The sequence below is a fragment of the Macrosteles quadrilineatus genome, unplaced genomic scaffold, assembly GCF_028750875.1.
Source record: "Macrosteles quadrilineatus isolate MER2022 unplaced genomic scaffold, UCM_ALF_1.0 Scaffold_21__1_contigs__length_2333173, whole genome shotgun sequence".
Classification (NCBI taxonomy): domain Eukaryota; kingdom Metazoa; phylum Arthropoda; class Insecta; order Hemiptera; family Cicadellidae; genus Macrosteles; species Macrosteles quadrilineatus.
Window position 1 is genome coordinate 879642 of NW_026542614.1, and position 21856 is coordinate 901497.

At 35.3% G+C, this 21856-nt stretch overlaps 1 protein-coding gene across 2 annotated transcripts in view; it reads right to left on the minus strand.

Annotated features, from left to right (window-relative positions):
* Positions 1 to 3851: 3851 nt before the first annotated feature.
* Positions 3852 to 21856, minus strand: part of LOC129005458 (ubiquitin carboxyl-terminal hydrolase 20-like) — a 40790-nt gene continuing 22785 nt past the window's right edge. Inside the window, exons 14-19 of one of the 2 annotated variants that reach the window (XM_054434347.1) lie at positions 17113 to 17227; positions 16034 to 16175; positions 11020 to 11128; positions 9890 to 10095; positions 6628 to 6695; positions 3852 to 4364 (exon numbers count right to left, since the gene is read on the minus strand). In XM_054434347.1, the coding sequence (XP_054290322.1) occupies positions 4353 to 4364; positions 6628 to 6695; positions 9890 to 10095; positions 11020 to 11128; positions 16034 to 16175; positions 17113 to 17227 (652 nt within the window). In that variant the 3' untranslated portion in view covers positions 3852 to 4352. The remainder of the gene's footprint in view (positions 4365 to 6627; positions 6696 to 9889; positions 10096 to 11019; positions 11129 to 16033; positions 16176 to 17112; positions 17228 to 21856) is intronic. The other variant, XM_054434348.1, reaches the window with a different exon arrangement.

The window sequence follows — 21856 nt, forward strand, 5'->3', positions numbered from 1 at the left end:
GGCATACAATATCTCACAATTAATTAAAGGATAACCTTACATGAGTCCGAGCCCGCTACCAACAAAAACATTTCAGTGATAACCTAACGATTCCTTTCACAAAATCAAAATGTAATAAATAATTAACTAAATTTTGAATGGCCATCTTTAAGATACATATATGGCTTGGTTGGACGGATGAAAAGACAATCAATCCCCTTACAAAAGTATGCCAACTATGTTTGATCTTTTTATTAGTAGTTTACGCAACGATTGCGATTGCGTTAAGTTAGTCTGTACGACACGAGTAGAAAATGTAAGGCACGAGCCTTGTCGTAATAGTAGTTTACGCAACGATTGCGTAAAGTTAGTGTTAACGACACGAGTAGAAAATTTAAGGTACGAGCCTTGGCGAGTGCCTTAAAAACTTCTACGAGTGTCGTTAACATTATTTACGCGAGTTGCGTACACTACCTACGACATTGTTTTAATTACTAAAAATCACTTCTCATAACTTCCACTGACAGTGATACAACGAAACATTGTAGCCTATCAAACAGTAATTGCACCAATCAACAATTAAATTGGCCTGAACAGCTGATTAGTTGAATTTCAAATCATTACAATTTTACTTCTCCTCTCTCAATCCTTGAACCTCATTGGTCCGTTACCCGTGTTGTTATGAGTAAAACTATGCTGTTATGAAAGTAAACAATGCTGTTATGAGATAATTTTCAATTCTAAGAACTGTACTGAAACGGCTACTTTAAAAAACGGTCGTAGGTAAAGACTATTAACGCGAGTTGCGTACACTACTTTACCTACGACCGTTTTTTAATTACCTACTAAAAGTCTGGTTATTATTACACTCATAACTTCCTAGAGAGGTTATGTTTTCGTTTATTGTAATTGTCACTGAAAGTGATGCAACGACTTATTGTATAATCAGCTGATTTCATGTAATTACGTGTTTGTAAAACTTTGTTAAATAATACGTTACTTTTTCAGGGAATAGGTTCTGCTAGCAGCGTTCTTACCATAAATACTGTATCAGGTATATAGGGAAACAGTTAAATTTACAGTTAGATCTCAGCATGGAATATGTGGTCCAAAACGAGTTGGGTGAAAAAGTGCTTAAGAGGTTTTCAAAATAAACCAGAAGAACATTTTCATTTATCAATTTAACCTTATTTTGTTTCGTCCATTTAATGAATTGCTGGTATATAATTGCATACCTTTGTTTTGATTTTGGTGACAAAAGATTAACACAAACAGTTTGTGCTCTCATTTCCATCTCGTTAACATCACTGTCACTGATATTTTAAAATCAACCTTTATATAACTTCCACCAACTTAGGTTAAGAATACGCGAGTATCAACAGGAACAAGCCGAATCAACAATTAAAATTGTTAACTGATCAGCTGATTAGTTGACGTTCGAAGTATTAAGTGGTTTCCACGCCTAAAAAAAATGCTTTAAAGGTATTTTCTTGTTTATTAAGATCGTAGGAATGTTTTAAAAACGTTTAAAAGAAAAGTCCAGAAATACCGAAACTATAAACACGAAATGACAGGTTAAATTGTAGTTATGAGTGAAAATTTAAAAACGTACGTTTTCAGGAAAAGCATTTTGCAAATTTTTTTCCCCTTTTTTCAAAACTTTTATTATTATTTTTATTTCATTAACATTTGAAGTTTCATAAAATGTCGATGGTAACGCAATATCTTTGGTACTTTTTTTTTTAAAGAGCATCTTTAGTGGAAAAACACAAAATCCTGTCACGACCATAACAGACGTTTAAATGAATATTAAAAATAGTTAATATTATTTTTATAACTATGTTTTGCTATAAACTAATTTACTTTTATGACCATTATACATTAAAAAGGTCACTGAGCTTTTGGTATATTTGGTCTTTCTAGAAAAAAATAAAAAAACTCAAAAAATTGAAAAAAAGCCAATAAAATCTTTTTAAGTTTGTATAACTCCGAAAAAACTTACCTGAGACCCGAAAAATCGCTATGTTTGTATAAAGGTGTGCTTCTTTTGTGTATAAAACATTGAAATATGACGATATTTTAACTTTTGAAATTTTTATGATAGAAATCATAAACGTGATGGTCAGGGACAAGCGGTACGGTCGTGAATTTTCTGAAATAATCTAAATCTTTCTAAACAATCCTTCAAATTATACTGTTAGTTATAATAAAAATAAGTGTTTCAATTGAACTAAACTGTTCAAATTACAATTATATTAAAGTTATTGTCACGACCAAACACACTATAATCCATAAGGCTGGATTGGTCGTGAAAAAACCCGCGATGGTCGTGAAACTTTGGTCGTGAAATTACGTGTTATTTGGCTCTGTTCTGGCGGTAGCCCTGCACCTCATGTTCGAGGATACAAAGTGAACTTCTAGGTTAATCTAGCAATTGAAATATCTTATAAACAAAAATTAACACCATGTCTACTTCATCGAATGACTACTTACGGTCATGGACACACCAAAATTACAAAAAACACAATCTTTCCTTTATTAATCATGTAATTCCTAATTTCAACTCGAAACGACCGGCACTACAATCCTGACGTACACCCCGAACTAGTCTCTAAAACCAACTGACTCCATCGACGCCAGGCTTGCCACTGTCGTGCTTCAAAGTTGAAAATTTTTCCCAAATGGTCGTGACGCCAAATCGAGGGACAGACTTATTTTGTCATGGTAATCAGTTTGCAATGACAATAAAATTATAATATGCTCCTTTTTTGTAAGTTTAATAACCATTGATGACAAAAAAATATGGCTTTATATATTTCGGCATGAATAATTAGTCTAAAAACAGCGTGAAAGTTGGAAAATGTACCCTAGGGACACGTCATGGTCGTGAATTTCGAGACTTCAAAAATACGAAAAAAATACCTAGAACCTATTTAAAACCAAATAAATGTGTGTAACATGTTGCCCCCGTCCCAAAAAATATTAAAACACATAATAATAAACTACATATCCAGTATCTACGAAGTAAAAGGCCAGGGACATGAAAACGTACGTTTTTAAATTTTCACTCTTATAATAGTCAATCAGCTGCTCATGGTATTATTATCTTTAAGTGTTGCCAACCTATTTCCAAGCGTACATGGATTACGTGCATAATAGAACCACGCTGTTTTGTGTTGTTTTGTTGGAGACGTTTTGTGTTGTTTTGTTGGAGACAAAGTATAAACCGTACGGCAAAGTATAAATATGCAGCAATTAGCAGCTTTCTGTTCTATAAACAGTACAAGGAAGCCAACTTTGTCGGGTGACTGTAGGAAAAAGTATTTTATCATTGTTTTTTACAGTAGAACTTCTCATATCCGACCTTGGCATAACCGACTCCTCAGAATATCCGGCCTAGTGTACGACTGACTACTTGTTTCCTTTCTAGAATGATAATGACTAGCACGTTCTGTTGAACAAAAGACATATCACAGGGGTTGCCGTAATTGCGGCAGACGATAAATGCTGTTGCCGAGACCACAAGATGTGCTCACGGGTCCCACCACGGTCGTGTGTGACGTTTACCAATGTCGACGATTGCAGTATCGCTCATGCAGTTATGCTCCTCCCAGTATCCAAAATTTTGGTCGTTCAGACCATGGCTCAATCCCGTCATAGTTGAATATGAGGGCTCTACTGTAAACAAATTTGTATTAAATAAATGCTCATATATTCTCTAAAGAAGGGAATGAGCTAAAAACACATTTATAATGTAACAGAGGGAATAACTTTTTTTTATTGTTACGAGGCACGGTAAACATTTTACCTGATAGAACACAAGTACACAGTAAAAAAAATTACAAAGGATTACAAAACATTGAACAACGGTATATATTTGAAAAACAAACAAAAATATAGTTTATTTATGGTTTAGAAATACTACACAATTAATAACAATAACAAAACCGTGAAGTTACATTTCCAAAACCAGCACGATTCAATACATTATTAAATATATTTAAAATACACAAATAAATCTAGAAGAATGTATTTGGTTTAGAACAGTACACTAGAGACAACCAAGTGACTTACATGAGACAACATGCTTAGACTTAAGAAATACTCAAAGCTGTTCGTGCGAACAATATTAAAAGCCAAAATAAAAATATATCAGTCAACACTGTGTAATTTTTATGGTTCATTATTCACAATTTTTAAAGCTTACAATTAATGTGAACTCCAATAAATATCAGTCTAGAATCATGGTATCTTGTTGAGGGGGAGGAGAGTGAGTCAACACATAGTCTGGGGCTCTCCGTCTCCGGAGATGCGAACATCGGAGAGAGAGACGGAGCGGACAATCTCCTCTTTGGGGGCTCCGCTGAGCTGGATCATCTGTGACTCTGGAACAAACAGCTGATTGGTAACTTCTGACATGAACCATAGAGTAACCTCGCTCTTAACTGGCTACATCAGGTCTAGGGGAAATGGTTAAAAGTTTTGTGCCTGAGGTTGCAACATAGAGCACAGGGTCTATCGGTTCAAGGATTTTTGTGAGGTTAACTGACTGGGAAAGTGTCCGCTGTGGCACAAGAATCACAAACCTAATCTACAACAAAATTAGCATAGGTTCCTTTTAGGTTATCTGATGTAGACCTGTTTTTCTAAGGGTCAATAAAAAGGGTCAACTTCATTAATATATGAATTACTGTAGAATATAGAGATAAAATAAATGTATTACCTTCAGTAAATTACCAACTAACCTAAATAAAGCGGTCAAGGCTGTTTTAGAAAACCAGTTTTTTTTGTGTTAATTAATGTTTGGTATTCAAAGGCTGTAAATGTCTGTTACATTACATATCATAGGCCAAGCCGAGCCACAACAGACAATTCCCGTTGTCCAACTAATTTTCCAAATATTATGTACGATCACACTCTAAAATTTACATGAAAAAGTCAGGTTCATAACAAAACTAGACCAGCTCAGACATAATTATATTTTATTACTGCAATAAAGGTGGGGACAGAAATCTCGAGATTTTAAACCAGTTAATCCAACCAACAACGAAACTCGGAGCGGATAAACTGTCCAATTTTGGCTCATTCTGAGGCGGTTATTCTGAGGGAAATCAGGGTTAGATCAAATATAATTTACTTCGTTAGATACACTTTGATCTCTCTGGATAGGCTTCCACGGTCACTTATTGTAGATTTATGGTATTTAAGCAAAAATTGTGTAAAATCAACAAAACACTACTATTCAGTAACGTTTCAGCGTTAATTAGGGATGGACGGGTCCCGAAATTTCGGGAATTTTTCGGGAAAAAAATATTCCCGATTATCGGGACGGGATTACATTTGACTCGGGAATTTTTCGGGACGGGATTTGGTCCAATCGTCGGCGATTTTTCCGCTTCGCGAGTGCCAATAACGCCGTTATTGCGAGCGATAGGTCCGCGAACGCAGGAGACGAAGTCATACCGACGATCGCGCCGTGACCGCGGAGTCCTACCGACGATCGCGCCGTGACCGCGAGTCATACTGACGATAACCCCGTGACCGCGGAGCCATACCGACGATCGTGCCGTGACCGCGAGTCATACCGACGATCGCGCTGTGACCGCGGAGTCCTACCGACGATCGCGCCGTGACCGCGAGTCATACCGACGATAACCCCGTGACCGCGGAGCCATACCGACGATCGTGCCGTGACCGCGAGTCATACCGACGATCGCGCCGTGACCGCGAGTCATACCGACGATCGAGCCGTGATCGCGAGTCATACCGACGATCTTGCCGTGACCGCGAGTCATACCGACGATAACCCCGTGACCGCGGAGTCATACCGACGATCGCGCCATGACCGCGAGTCATGACGACGATCGCGCCGTGACCGCGAGTCATGACGACGATCGCGCCGTGACCGCGAGTCATGACGACGATCGCGCCGTGACCGCGAGTCATGACGACAATCGAGCCGTGATCGCGAATCATACCGACGATCATGCCGTGACCGCGAGTCATACCGACGATAACCCCGTGACCGCGAGTCATACTGACGATAACCCCGTGACCGCGGAGTCATACCGACGATCGCGCCGTGACCGCGAGTCATACCGACGATCGCGCCGTGATCGCGAGTCATGACGACGATCGCGCCGTGACTGTGAGCCATACAGACGATCACCCCGTGATCCGCTAGTTACAAGTTACTATAGGTACCTGTAAATTGTTACCCATTTTTTTGTTTTTATAGATCAGTGCCACAAATGGTAAAAATTGATTTCGTATGTCTTTTTGGTAACTGCAATACAGTACTTTCTTTTCATGCACAGAAAAAAATCCCGTCTCGTCCCGTCCCGAAAATTGGGAAGGAAATAAAAATCCCGTCCCGTCCCGTCCCGAACTAAAAATTCAATCCCGTCCATCCCTAGCGTTAATGCAAAGTACCATTTTCAGGTCTACTTGACTTCCGCACAGTTGACGTTGGAAGTCTTAGAATATACATAGCAAGTCACTTGCTTAACTTGGCAGTAGTCTAGTAACCCTGAAGATTTGCTACATCGAAACTTAAACATCAGTAGTGTTTTGTTGATTTTGACACGTTTCCTTGCACCAAGTCGTTGCTAAGCTTTGTCTACGAGTTGGCATAAAATGACTGATTACCAGAATGTCTGAAGCCATCGCCTCTCTCCGTCTGCATCTCTTGAGGATGACTCCAGTCTGCCGCAGGTCTGTAACATAACAACAACGATATTGTGACATGCAACGAATGATAAAACAATTGGTCTAAGACTAGGTCGTGTCAATCAGAATGGCGTGTGAGGAGGGATGAGGAAACAGCTGCTGCAGAGAGTCACACCACCCAGACACTAGTGGTATTAAATCGATCCTAAAGACCATTAATTTTAAGCAGTAAATTTTATAACAAGTTACCACTAGCCATAAGATTACTTAGTGATAAGGATTTCAAGATTAAAATAAATAACTTTCTTTGTAATCAGCCATTATACTCAACAGAAGATTATATGTCAAGGACACTGACTCGACTGGATTTTAATTAATGTTGTTATTGTTATGACTAATTTGACGTGACAATGTATTTGTATGGAATATTGAATGGCAAATAAAACTCTCATTCATTCAACAATATATGATTGTAGAGATGACAAATCAAAATAACAAATGGAAAAGCATTAATCACAATCACAATATATATGATACAATGTATATGATGATGGTGGGGAAGGATTCTTTTGCGCATGAGCATCCCACTTGTAAAAGCTCAGTAAAAGATGACCTGTCTCTCTTAACTTAAAGGTCATCAACACGAATCCGAGTTAAGTGTGTGTTTAACTAATTATTATTAGTATAGACGACCTTTGAATGAAGCGACAGGACATAGTTTAGAATCTGACTAATTAGGTTAATCAAAAGTAGTTTCCTATAGCAACATTTATTATTTAATAAATACATGTATTTACGCCAATGTTTCAAATTTAAATAGAATCTAGAGGCCAAGACTCAAGAAAATGAACAATAAACAATAAATGGACTATGATACCTTAAATAACTAAAACTTCTATGCGGTATGAAACCTCAATTTTAAATAAGCGTTGAAATTTTTTTTTTTTTTTTTACCAAGCATAATAGGAACCAGTCATTCTGTTATGAAAAAATAAATTGGTCTAAGTTAAGAAAACTTGTTCTATGAGCAAAATACCTAAATTCTTCAAATTTTCTTCTTGTGTACTTGTTTCTAAGCTAATGTTTAAAATAGAGATGTGAGAGTGGCTTGATTATATAGTTGAGCTAAGCCTAGTGTAAAAGTTAGAATAGCCAAATAAATTTGAGCACCCCGTCAATAAATCAAGCTCAAGCCACCTTTTCCTATCATGGTCCCAGAATGCGTCTTGCACACCTCTAGTTCAAACGTTTGTGTAGCAATAAGGATATCAGGAGGTAAGGAGTGTTTTCAAAAAATAGCTTTTAGCCTTGGTAAAATATAATTTTAGAATCTCTTGTTGTACAGTACCAATGATTTTCACACAAGATGAACACCAATCTGGCCCTGGTCCCATTTGGAGCTGGATTGGTTAGTTTTCTCAAAATGCATCAACAAAATAGTATTGCACAACCATTGTACTAGTAAACACATTCAATTTTTTTCTTAAAGAAATTGAAATATAGGTTTGTGTATTTCACATTTTACCTTCCAATTCCCAGATAACTACACAAAGTTTTGTGAACAGCTAGTTTCATACCACACCTTATGATTATGATTATGCATGTATTAATAAAACATCAAGGCCAACTCCAAAAGTGAGTACAGTGCTTGTTGGATTTCTGCAAAACCCAAAAGCAGTTAGAACAGTGCTTGTTAGATTTCTTCAAGTATTTTTATTTGATTCCATACATCATATGTATGTATGTGAAACATCTAGGCAAAACTCAAAAGCAGTAAAGACAGTGCTTGTTAGATTTCTTAAAGTATTCTTTTTCATATCTTATGTATGTATTGAAAACAAACGGCATCAGCAAACTGACACATACTTTCTCCCATAAGCTTGTCAAAAACCTTTATCATGGGTAAGCGGTGGGAGTAACTATGATATTCTATAGGGATAAATCACAAAAGTTGTAACAACTTTTGAACCGTAATTGTTACAGCAATGGGGGGTTGCACTATTTGTTTAGAATTATAAGGACCATAACACAAAGATTTTAATCAAAACCTGCTTTTTTCCCAAAATCAAACTTTTTATTTTATGGGGGTTTGGGTTTTAAAGGAAAATAACATAGGTTAACATAACTTTTGAACCGTAATTTAATTTTTAACGGAAATGGCATCTTTACCATTTTGTTCAATATTTAAAGGACCATTAACATACTCGACTTTAATCTAAACCGTTTTTTTTTTTTATAAAGTCCGATTTTAGTTTTTTATGGGATTTTTATGGAAAATTAATACAAGCTACAATAATTTTGAATTGGAATTTTTACAGAAATGGGATTTTTACCATTTTGTTCAGAATTTAAAGGACTATAAAACATAGGCCTACTTAATTTTCATCAAAATCGTTCAGGCCATTTTCGAGAAAATCCGATTTTCCGTTGTTTTATGGGTTTTTATAGAAAAATCGCAATTAAAAATCAAAATATTTAAAAATATCTAAAAATTTTAAGGACCATAACATAGGGTACTAAGTTAAATTAAAACTCGTTATTTTATGGGGTTTTTTTGGGAAAATAACATAATTTAAAATAACTGTTGAACAGTAATTTTTACAGATATGGGATCTGTACCATTTTGTTCAATATTTAAAGGAAATTAACATACTCAACTTTAATCCAAACCAGCTTTTTTTCTAAAATCTGTCTTTACTTTTTTATGGGAAATTAACATAAGTTACGTAGCTTTGGAATGGAATTTTTACGAAAACGGGATTTGTGCCATTTTGTTCAGAATTTAAACGACATACTAAATTTTTATCAAAATCGTTCGGGCCATTTTTGAGAAAATCCGATTTTCCCGTTATTTTTTGGTTTTTTATAGGAAAATCGCCATTAAAATAAAATTTTTGAAAAAATGAAAAAAAACACCTGGAGATACCATGGATTAGTACAAACATACCAAAATTTCATCAAAATCGGACTAAAGGCATCGGTCTGTAGCTCTGTACACATCCATACACACACAGACACCACTTTGAAAACAACTTTTTTGGGTTCAGGGGAACCCAAAACGGGTATATCTACTCAAAACTCAAACATTTTGACGAAAACAATACTTTTTCCATATACTTATGTATAGGGGGAGAAAGTAAAAACATCTAAGCTTGACCCAAAAGCAGTAGGGACAGTGCTTGTTAGTTTAAAGCTCACAGAAAGCACTCCAGGCTGGTTAACTATACTGGATATACTCTGCCTTGTTTTTTAAGAGTAGTTCGTTTGGTGTTAAGCCAATATTTTCTCCTTTTCCTCCGAGCTACAATCTTCTTTAGTTTTCGCAAAGGGTGTTGATTAATTTTCATACTGATGTTAAAACACTCTTCATCTATAGATTCATTCATGTTGAACGTCTCTTCAAATGTAGAGGTTCTGTCCATTGTATTGGGAGGATCTTCATTAGCCCTAATAGAATTAATGGCAAGTTTGAATCGGATGAAAAGAGAACACGAACTTTCAGAATATTTCGACATTTTGATAGTTCATTTATAGTTTTACAGTGTATTCAATCGGAAAGCTACTAAATTAATTAACCATGAATCGTGACTTTTCTCAACACAAGAGAACAAATCTCCTTTAAATGTCAGGCACATATTTATTTTGCTCCTATGATGAGGGTTGAGGAGGTTTCTGCTGAACTCTTAACAGCAATATTTACAATTTTTGTGGTGAGTAACAAAATCTTACAAAGCTGGCTTTTCTTAGCTCCTCATTTGGTCTTGACACAATACTATAATTTCCACTAGCTTTGCAACAAATAAGTTAGTAAACATTGGTTCTCGTCCTTCAAGTGAGAAATATCTATCAGTAATTAGAACAGGAAGTGGATGAATACGAGTCAGACTTTATTGTCAGTCAGCAATTAAAAAGATTTAGAGTTTAGATGCAAATTAATTGATTCCGTAATATGGACCTCCAGTGAGCAAGAACGTATTGTTTGTTCAAGGAAGAACATTTTAATTCAAAGACATTTGCTAGATGACAAAAAATTGAAATTTGTAAATTTAAAAATATGAAAATATGATTTAAAAAATTCCTTTTGACCATGACCCACAGAAATAGGTTATCACTGCCAAGCCGGATAAACTGAACAGAAAAATTACACACTACCACTCAAGTGACTCCTTAATACACTTCAATTGCTCTCTGGTGTCCACACACAAAGTGAGTAAGTTGCGCAAAGCGGACTGGGAAAGCAGAAGTACTAGGAAATCAGCCAAATTGAACTCTATGCCGTTGAATACGCTCCGCACCACATTGCACTGTATGCTGCATACTAAATGAGGAGTTAGAAAATGCAGCTTATGTGTGAAAACCGACGTAACTTACGGTAGAGCAGGTGCAGCTTGGGGTTCTTGTACCCGAACTTCAGGGCCTCCCTCGTATATCCTGTGTAGAAGAGCCCACTGGTCAACAGTCACATGTATATAGTCCTTATCTGTAACATGAAACAGTGACTTCTGTAAGTCGTAAAGAAAGTAAACACATTTCAAAGAGAATGGTAGTTGGGATATTTTTCTCTTTCTTTTAGCAAATTTTCCTATAGGGAAGCTATTACCGTAGTTGGCACGGTTTCACATTATGAAGGCCCAAAACACTGTTTGTTAAAATGTAAATATGTCTGTGTCGCGGATGTCAAGTAATTTTGGTCTGATTTTGATGAAATTTGGCATGAGTTTTAAATTTTGAATTGATTTGAATTTTAAAGTTTTTTTAAAATCCCCAAGCCAAATTGACAATTTTCAGAAGCCAAAAGTAGTTACTGTTTGCGATTTCAGGATTCACATTTTTTGCATTGGTACTTTTTCAAAGGCTGGTTTTTAACTGAAAAGTACTGCATTATATTTTATTACTCATACCATAAATGTTAGTAGTCAAATTGTTATGGATTGTTATTATTTAGTAAATCTTGTAAAGCTAATTTTAGCGAATTTTCCTATAGGGAAGTAGCTATTACCGTAGGTGGCACGGTAAGACCTAGACCCGGGACCGATTTACTTTTTCATTTTGATTTCCCCAGAGGCCAAAAACAACATTCATTCAAATTTTTATATATGTATATATATACATATATATATTTATATATATATACACGTCCGTGAACACGATAACTTGAGTAATTTTTGTCCGATTTTGATGAAATTTGGTTTAAAGGTGTAAAGCGGGATAAACTTGAATGAGTTCGCAAACCAGCATGATCGGACCATGGGAACGGGGTTTTACGGGGGTTTTTATGGGGTAAAAATTGGGTTTTCTCACTTTTGACCCTCAAAACACAAAATTTCCCAATTTTTCTTTAGCCCATTTTAAAGAGCTTAAAAAAAAACAAATAATTTAGTATGTAAAAGTATTTTCGTTCGGTTATTGGTAACAGAGAAAATTTAAGAAATTGTAAATTTATAATTCCCATGTAGTCCAGGCGCTAAACGGGTTGAGTATGCACTGAAAGTCTGACAAAATTTGACTTTTGATTATTGTTGGGGACATCTAGTAGATGAAAAAAATCGATGATGTCGCATTTCTAGGGTGGTCACAACTCGGGGGGGGGAGGGGGGGAAGTTGCGATGGTCATCGGTTTACGTTTCCGCGTCTAACTCACAAACGGTTAATGATAGAAAGGTGAATTAAGCGTCTATCTACGCCTAAATATATTGTCCTTCAAAAAGGTTATTACAACCATTCTTCTATCTCTTATACTTTGGGCGCTAATCAACATTTATTGCAAAAAATAAAATTTAAAAATACTTTGAAATGAAATATTGGAAATATTGCGCTTGTTTAGGGCATGTTACAAACTATTTATGGTTAGAAAAACTATTAAGTAGTACAACAGCACCAAGTTTAAAGAAATCTGTGCAAAAACAACAGAGCTACGTTGATTTCAGTAAGAGTAAACGTGGAAAATTCGTAGTAGTATCGAGGCGCGCATGGATGGCACGTAGCCCACAGTCAATATAGGTTTGATGTTGTAAGTAACTATGGGAAAACTGAATTTTCTATGCTGTTAGACCATTTGAGATGAGCATTTTCCCAAAGGTCCCCACTCCTAACCCTTTGTGCTTTTCTCTACCCCCCCCCCCCCCATTTTAGATAAATTTACAGTCTCTTAGAAATTAAGCTATAACTTTAAAACGGATAAGGATAATAACGCAATCTTTTATTAATCATTTTGCGTTACGATATTCTACAAAAAGTGTATTTACCATGGTATCCTCAATATTCATAGTTAAAAAATATCATGAACATAAAAAAATAATTTTTACGGATTAATTTATGAAACTTTTCTTTGTAGATTTTTTATAAGAGGCCACACAACAAAATGTTTGATATAAAATTTGGGTTGCATAGTTTACATTTTATAATGATACATAGTTATTAACAGTCTGTTTGCCTATAGTGGTTATAGATAGTACAGTATATTGATTTTTCAGGACTCTGGTTTTTTTTTGCACCGCAACAATAAAAGAAATTACGTAAATTATGGTTTTTTAATTTGAACTTGCCGCTTTATATAGATTATATTAACGTTATGTAGCTCATTCAGTACATATACAGACTGTAGTGGGTACATATGAATGAATATCATGCATTTGCTGCTGTACGCCAGAACCTCATTTTATTATACAGGGTGTCTCACCTAAAGTGAACCAATTATAGATAACTTTTTTATTATGAGATATAGAGTTAACTTCTTATGGGACACTACCCTTTATTTTAAGATGTTTTTTTAGTGGTTTCGAATTTTAAAAATATGTTCGCCATTTTCCAATATGGCTGACAACTTTGTTAGTCCTATGGAATACTCTGTATTTTATGATTGTTTTAGAATGTAAACGCGCAATTTTTAAACCTTTTTATTCTTGACATTTTTCTTTAAAGCTACTTGTTTAGGAGTTACATCGTGTTACATCGAAGAAGAAATTTTTTGTGAGTACATCCTGCATCCTGTAGCTCATAAACGAGTAAGTTTAAGAGCGAAAATACCAAGAATAAACAAGTTTTCAAATCCCATATACATTTAAAAAAACTATAAAATATATTGTTCCAATATCAAAGTAAGCTAAAATTTTTGAAAATGGTGACCATTTTTAAAACAACAAAATCAGTATTTTTTAACGTATTTTATATATTTGTTTGAGAGAGGACTTATATGTGACTTATTTATTCTTTGTACTTTCTCTCTCAACTTACTCGTTTATGAGCTACAGGATGCCGAATGTATACCACAAGACTTTCTTTTATTTTAGATATAACACGCTGTAACTCCTAAATGGGGTAGGTTTAGAGAAAAAAAAATGCCACGAATAATCATTTAGCTTAAAAATACGAGTTTAAAAATAGCTTTTAAATTCTAAAAGAATACTAAAATACAGCATATTCCATAATAAATAACAAAGTTGTTGGCCATATTGGAAAATGGTGGATATATTTTTTTATTCGTAACCATCCCTAAAAACATTTTTTACAAATAAAGGGGGTCGTCTAATAAAAAGTTAACTCTATATGGAAAATGAAATTTATGTACGTTCACTATGTAATCTCAACCGGGATGAAACGTGTACCCTTTTATAGCAGAATGTCCAATTTAAAAAAGATACGTCAATTTTGGTTTAACAAGATATATTTAAATGAATATGAGTTTTTTTAATTTTTAAATGGCAAAGATTGGCGGACACATGGAAATTATCTTGGAGTAAAGGGTGGGAATTGATAATGGAGTATAATTATTAAATTTAAGAATTGAGATATCAATACAAAAGTGGGAAAAATCTATGTAATAAAAAAATATATAAAATATTGTTTGTTAAGTATCTATCAAAGTAAATTATAAAAGTAACAGGTTTATTTTATGAATTATTAACTGTTTGTAGGAAAAATTCAGATTCTCAGTAGGCTACATTTAAATTTTATTATTCATTCAAAATTGTTATCTGATCTTTATTAGTATGTAGTGCTATTTGTGTATATTCTGTAGTTGAAATCAGTTTATTTTATGAATAATTGTATGTGGTTCATGGACTCTTTTAAACTGTTTTAAAATATTTTAAAATCAGTGTGTCTAACACAAAACAGACGGTCTTTAACCATTGATCTTTGCATTTAAATAAAAAACACCGTAGGCCTATTGATATTTTATTACAATGAACACTTTTTCTTCTTCTTCTTCTTCTTCAGAAATCCTTAATAATTCTTTTTTAATATTTATTTATCTCATAATTCTTTTTGTAGATTATCGTAACGCAAAATGATTAATAAAAGATTCCATTATTATCCTTACCCGTTTTAAAGTTATAGCTTAATTGCTAAGAGGCTGTAAATTTATCTAAAAGGGGGGGTTAGAGGAAAGCACAAGGGGGGAGGAGTGTTGACTTTCGGGAAAATGATCATCTCAACATGGTCTAACAGCATAGAAAAATTCAGCTTTCCCATAGTTACTTACAACATCAAACCTATATTGACTGTGGGCTACGTACCATCCATGCGCGCCTCGATACTACTACGAATGTTCCACGTTTACTCTTACTGAAATCAACGTAGCTCTGTTGTATTTGCACAGATTTCTTTAAACTTGTTGCTGGTGTACTACTTGTTAGTTTTTATAACCATAAATAGTTTGTAACATGCCCTAAACAAGCGCAATATTTCCGATATTTCATTTTAAAGTATTTTTAAATTTTATTTTTTGCAATAAATGTTGATTAGCGCCTAAAGTATTAAAGATAGAAGAAAGGTTGTAATAATCCTTTTGAAGGACAATATAATTAGGCGTAGATAGACGCTTAATTCACCTTTCTATCATTAACCGTTTGTGAGTTAGACGCGGAAACGTAAACCGATGACCCGCGCAACTTCCCCCCCTCCCCCCCGAGTTGTGACCACCCTAGAAATGCGACATCATCGATTTTTTTCATCTACTAGATGTCCCCAACAATAATCAAAAGTCAAATTTTGTCAGACTTTCAGTGCATACTCAACCCGTTTAGCGCCTGGACTAATGTTATTCTTATGGAGAATATTGTCAAATGTTGTAGTTTGCTTGTTTATGGATATATTTTGATAAAACTTGGCAAAGTTTTATTTATTTTATACTAAGCTATCAATATTTAAAAAAAAAAACACACTTTATTAGTTTCTTTGTAGCAGCAAACCTAGGTACTCATTAAACCTAATGTTATTTAAATATATTTAATTGAAAATCAATTCAGACAATGGAAATTCGCTTAGTCGGCAGGTTTGCTGCGGCAGGGGTATTTTAATAGTCACACTGATTTAGCTACAGCAAATAATACATTTTGACACTAAGCGGTTCACATGAATAACTACTAAAGACTGGTTGGCTCACCAAGAGTAAGGCTAGGGTCGTAGGTGGTAAGAGGAGAGTTATCAATGGGTCCTGGAGCTTCCGAAGTTTGGCCTTTCACATAGTTCTCCCACTGGGAATACCAACCAATGGCGATGGCGAAGTAATGGCCTGTCGACTGAACCTGAAACAAATCAACAAGTAGTCGGATTAGACTTGTATGGAGGTTTCTTTCTTTAATAAAGGTATGTTACCTAGACTCATTTGACAAAGTAAAACCAGTATAATCCACTTAACCTATAGCCTACTTTTTTAACTTTTTAATGTTTACCTTTTAACTTAAAGTCTGTGTTATTAGCTTATTAACTTAGACCTAACTGGGTTACTGTGTAACCCTTTGTTAACATACTGTGTTACATTGACCATGTCTATTGAATGATTGTTATACCTAAAGACAATAATGGATTTAATTTGATTGATTGATTGTCTGACTCTCTATCTGGTTTATGATTATTAATTTGCCTACATAATCCGATTTTGTTAACATTTGGCACTGAAGATCTTTGTTCATTTAATTTAGATTCTGATGTTGAGTGTAGGCAACTATTATCGACAGTGCCTAACAGTTTAAAGTCTCCTTATATTCGTTCTAGGAGTTGTTGGGGAAATATTTGGTTGATTTGGACTTCGTTCGATAGTCATGTGGCATATTTGTTTTTGTTCATGGGTAGGATATCGCCTTCCGTCATAACTGACTGATGTCCTGATTGATTAATTGACGGTCTAACTGACTGATTGTTTGATATCCTGATTGATAGATGGTCTGGTTGATTGATTGTGGTTCGGATTCCACTATAAACTGTAGGTCCCTCAGTTGCTATTGGCTGTATGGGCTAATAATTAACAGCCGTGTCTAAGGAACATGTCAGCCTTAGTCACTAACAAGACTTCAAGATCGTGCCTTTCATCCTACACTCATTCTTCACTCATATTTGTGTTAAAATACGCACACAGTGTGTCCTATTAATTGATTGATTGATAGTTGTGATTGACTAATGACCTAATTTGATAACCTTATTGATTAATGGTCTGATTTACTGTTGGTCCGAGTAATTGCTTACCTGTCCCAGCCTAGTAAATTCCCTCAACTCAATGTCAGGTCGATGTCCAGTCTCTTGCACACAGACTGTACATTGCCTCAACTGCTCCTTGGCACAGGTGGGTCCTCCCCCATAGCTGACAAAACAAACATGTTTATCTTTACTAAAAACATATATTTTTCTTTTCTAAGGAACTAGATAATTTACATTCACATTTGCTTACTTGAAACTAGGTACAACTAGAGCGATATTATATAACGAACAGCTGATCAGTTTCTAACCATAAAAAAATTCGGACTGTTCTCCAGATTAAACCGGCGATCTTCTGATGGAGATGGTAGATTTATGTTGCCAAAGTTATTATTGCAGGTAAATTATTCACTAAAAACTAATTGAAAATGCATGCAATAATCCTTTAAACAATATAAATGTGTTATTTTTTATTCCTGTAATAGAAGTTAGTTACAATGTCATAATAGCTGTCAACCGTAATTGCAGAACTATCACGATCACCTCCCTATGTGTGGCAAAGCTTCGAACATCTACCATAATGCCTTGACATCTCAGCGATCACTGCAAAATCTCAAAACCCCTCGTAATCATAGGACATATAAACCCGAAATTGAAATGATTGTATAACATAACAACCAACACACCAAAATCTGACATTTTCATAAATTTTCAGTTTTTGTGTTATTTGCTAAAAACCAGTAAAACTGACATACGTCTCCAAAAACCGACCCATCCTTACTGTTACTGTTTACAGTAGAACCTTGATAACAAGACTCTCATAGGGATTATAAAAGTAGACTTGTTATCAAGTTTGACTTCTTATCGAGGTTTGCAATAACATGTGATTAGGGGTAAAATAATGTAAAGGGGATTTGAAAATGACCCTTGTTATCACGGGTAGGGGTGTGCGATGCAGCATATTTTTTTCGATTCGATGCATCGATGCGATTCAAAGAATTTCGATTCGAATCGATGCGATTCGATTCGATGCAGCACGGCATGATTTTCTTCAAAAATTAAATACAACATGTGTTTCTGTAATGGATCCTTTACCTTAAAAAAAGTTAAAGTAAAAAATGTACTAAATAAAATTATGAACAAGAGGATAGTTGCTGACCTAACCTCATTAATGGACACTGCTAATTTTATGGTTGGCCAAAGGAAATTCACCCTTCAGTAACAATTAGAATAAGCCTATATATCAATAAAGCAATCGTTAAGTTTATTATTATTGACCTGTATTAAATAAAATAGAGTTTATTTTATGACGTACGGTAGTATTGTTACTTAGTTTTCACATTTATATTTGTTGGCTTTCAATACTTCTGGTTCATTCTTAAATCAGCACGAACCAAAAAAGTTGATTATCAGTGTTTACTGTCTATTTTAGTGATGGTCGGATCCGGATATCGGACTACCGGATCCGCCGGATCTGAGCTAGAACCGACGCCCGATCGTATCCACAAAAAATCGGATCTTGTGACATTGACTTTCGGTTTTACCAATGCAATAGTTATGTAGAACTGATCACTCTACATGACATGATTAGACAGCCAAATGAAAAAGCGCGCTTTCATTGTTGCAACAATAACAGAGGAGTCAGAGTTGAACACCAGCTGTAACTGTTGATTTGAGGCTCAGCCACGGCTACCGTGAGCGATAAGGACGCTACATAACCTTTGACCGTCAAGCGTTGTCCAGTCGACATTGGAAGTAGAGAGTCTGTTACATTAAGTAGTAGTAGAGAGAGAGAGACGAGAGCGTGCACGAGACTTCAGGTAGAGAGCCGTAACCGACATCAAGCCCTTCAGCATCGCTGGATTTTTGTGAGCCTAAATTGGAATTTGGCTAAGGTGAGCCGCTACCATGTTATAAAATGTTATTGAGTTTCATGAGTAGTACAGCTAATTTGGCCTAATCATTAATATTGAATTATTTAAAAAACTAAACTAAGCCTTGGGCATAGAATGAGATTGTCAGAACATGTGAGCAAACATTTAATTAAATACAACGAGTTACTAATTAATGGTTTTACACTATGTATAGCAGAAGTAATTAGTTTAGAACCTTCTAACTGAAAAAGTGCTAAGGTTAACAAACAAAAAAAATGTAAATATTAGTTAGTATTTTAAATGTAAATATTAGAATGAACTTTACGCATGTTGTTGCCATGATATTTATATTGCTATTTTAACCGTGCTAGAATAATTAATCTTGCAAAACTGACTACACAAAACAAAAGGCAAACAAAGGGACAAAATGTACTAAACCTTTTTGTTCTGCTAACATTATAATAAAGCAAGATATAACGTAGTCATTGAACTGATTGTGGATAGCTATTTTTATAAAATGTAAATATGAGGTTGAGGTGTAAATATTGTTTGTGAACCACGTTGATAAATTATTTATTGTAGGCTATTTACTTAATCTCTCAATATGTACAGCATGTTATTTAATGATGTTATTTAATTATAAACCCATACTTAGGTATTATTGTTGTTCTAGATTTGTAATAAATAATTTCAGGCAAAACTAGAGTAACAATTGTCAGTATCACTGGTACCTAGCGTATTGAGTTATTGACTACATGTTACACCCTAACATTGGTTATTCACTTTAAAGTACAGTATTTATCACTGTGTAATAGGTTCTCATTAGAAACTGAGCAAGAGTGTTTTGTAAATTATTAATAATGTATTCAGATATAAACTGATTACTAAAGTGTCATTAATGCTTATACTGTGACTGGATAAGAAATACGAATAGGCTATTGTGTGGAACTGTATATAATATATTGGTAGCCTATTTAATTTATATTGTTGGAGTAAAGACTATTCTGGAGTGATTTTGTTTTAAGGGCTTTTTCCCTGGACCTGCGTCTTGGCATTGATTGGTGACCTTGCTGACCCACGAGTGTGATCGTCTGCAGGACTGTTGGACCACTGCGGGTGTCAGCACCGTTGTTTGCACCTAGAGGACATTACGCGCGGGTCACACTTGCGCTGTGATATCCGGTTGTGGACCGTACGGACAATACGGCCTTTGTGTGTCGTTATCGGTGCTTCTATTCGGTGAGTAGACTTTCATTTTCACACCCTTTGAATCACCCCGGACGGCCGGGCGGCATCGGTCACTATCAAGTGGAACCTGTGACCTTGGACTCTGGCAAGATAAGGATTTGGAGTGAATGACTAATTATGTCCAGTTCTGAGCTCTGAGATAGAAATATTTATTGTCTTGTTTAACTCCTGAATTGAAGCTAGCTATTAAGTGTAGTTATATTTATGCATGAGGGTATGTGTTTGTTATATCTTTAGAATAACTTATTATATTTAAATTAAGTTACTATTGGAGTGCTCCTAGGGACTTGATTTGGTATTTAACAGAACTGGCCAGTATTTAATTAAGTAAGTTATTTGCATGAATCTCACTAAGTGAGCTATTCATTACTATCCTAATTGCTCTCCTTCACTTGTAGTTAAGATCTTAGCTTTGGAAGAGAAATAGGCAATACAAGTGTATACAATTCAAACATATGGTCTTTATTTGTGTTTACCTAGTAGTACCACAGGTTATTGTCTAGATAATTTTGAATCTGATTGATTACTGAGTTTGTTCTGTTTATGAGTTTGGGTGGTTAAATAATTTAAAGGTATACTGCTCATCCAAGTGCTTAAGGCCTAGTTTTGAAAAGTCAGATTAAACTTTTGAGTGCATGGTAGCGGGCTTACACTTGATGATACCTTAGGGCAGGAAAACATTCCTTGTTGGAGTCCTGCAACTGATCCATCCTAACAACAAGGTGGCGCCCTCTCTCGAGCAAATCCCGACCAACTTGGTAACAATTCAAGGGTGACCTGCTATCAATAATCCAGACTTAGATAAGCTACGAATTTCCCCCCACCACTCACGCCCTTCTCCACTGAGCTAGGCTAGCAAAAGTGATAACTCAGGTGCCAAGGTGGCAAAATGGCGCCCTGAACGTGGGGCTTTTGGATAATACAGGAACTAAGCTGTATTGGGAAAGCTTTTAAACTGTGTGTGAACATAATTTTAATACTTCAGATTTTGTTGGTAATAATTGAGTGAAAAAAAAATTGATACTGCTGTTTGGATTTGTTTGTTCTTTCATTAATCTGTTCCAGTTCACAAGCTAACTACTGAAAGGAGCAAAACTGGATAAAAGTTCTGCTGGTCTTATAAATACTTTGTTGTGAATATAATTTGGTTTTGTTTATGTACTGTTCTGGTCATCTAGTGAATTTGATATTTTATCTGACAATGAGTGCCTATCATTTGCGTAAGCCTGAGGTCATCTACGAACTAAAAATCAGGAATGTTGATACGAATGATACTGCTAATGAGTTAAGGAAGCGTCTAACGCAGTGTTTATCGACAGATACAAAAATTGATGAGGCTGTTGTAAACTCCTTAGATGCAGACGTAGAATTAGAGGAATGTGAGATTAAATACCAGGATTTATCTTCATTGGTAAGCGACTATGAAGGGAATTATAACGACAACGAGTTTCACAGGATTTCAGCTCGTCTTTGGCACCTGTACCTTAGAGTAGAAAGAATCCCAGTGGGAGCGGGGGCTGATAAGGAGATTTCAGATTCAAAGGAAAAATTGTTACACCAAAGTAGGGAGCTACTGGATTCCTTTAAAGAAACCCCCACACAGAGGAGTGATGCGTTAGAAAAAACGCCAGCAACACCGTCCGAACGTCTACCTTCTCAAGTATTGGAAACTG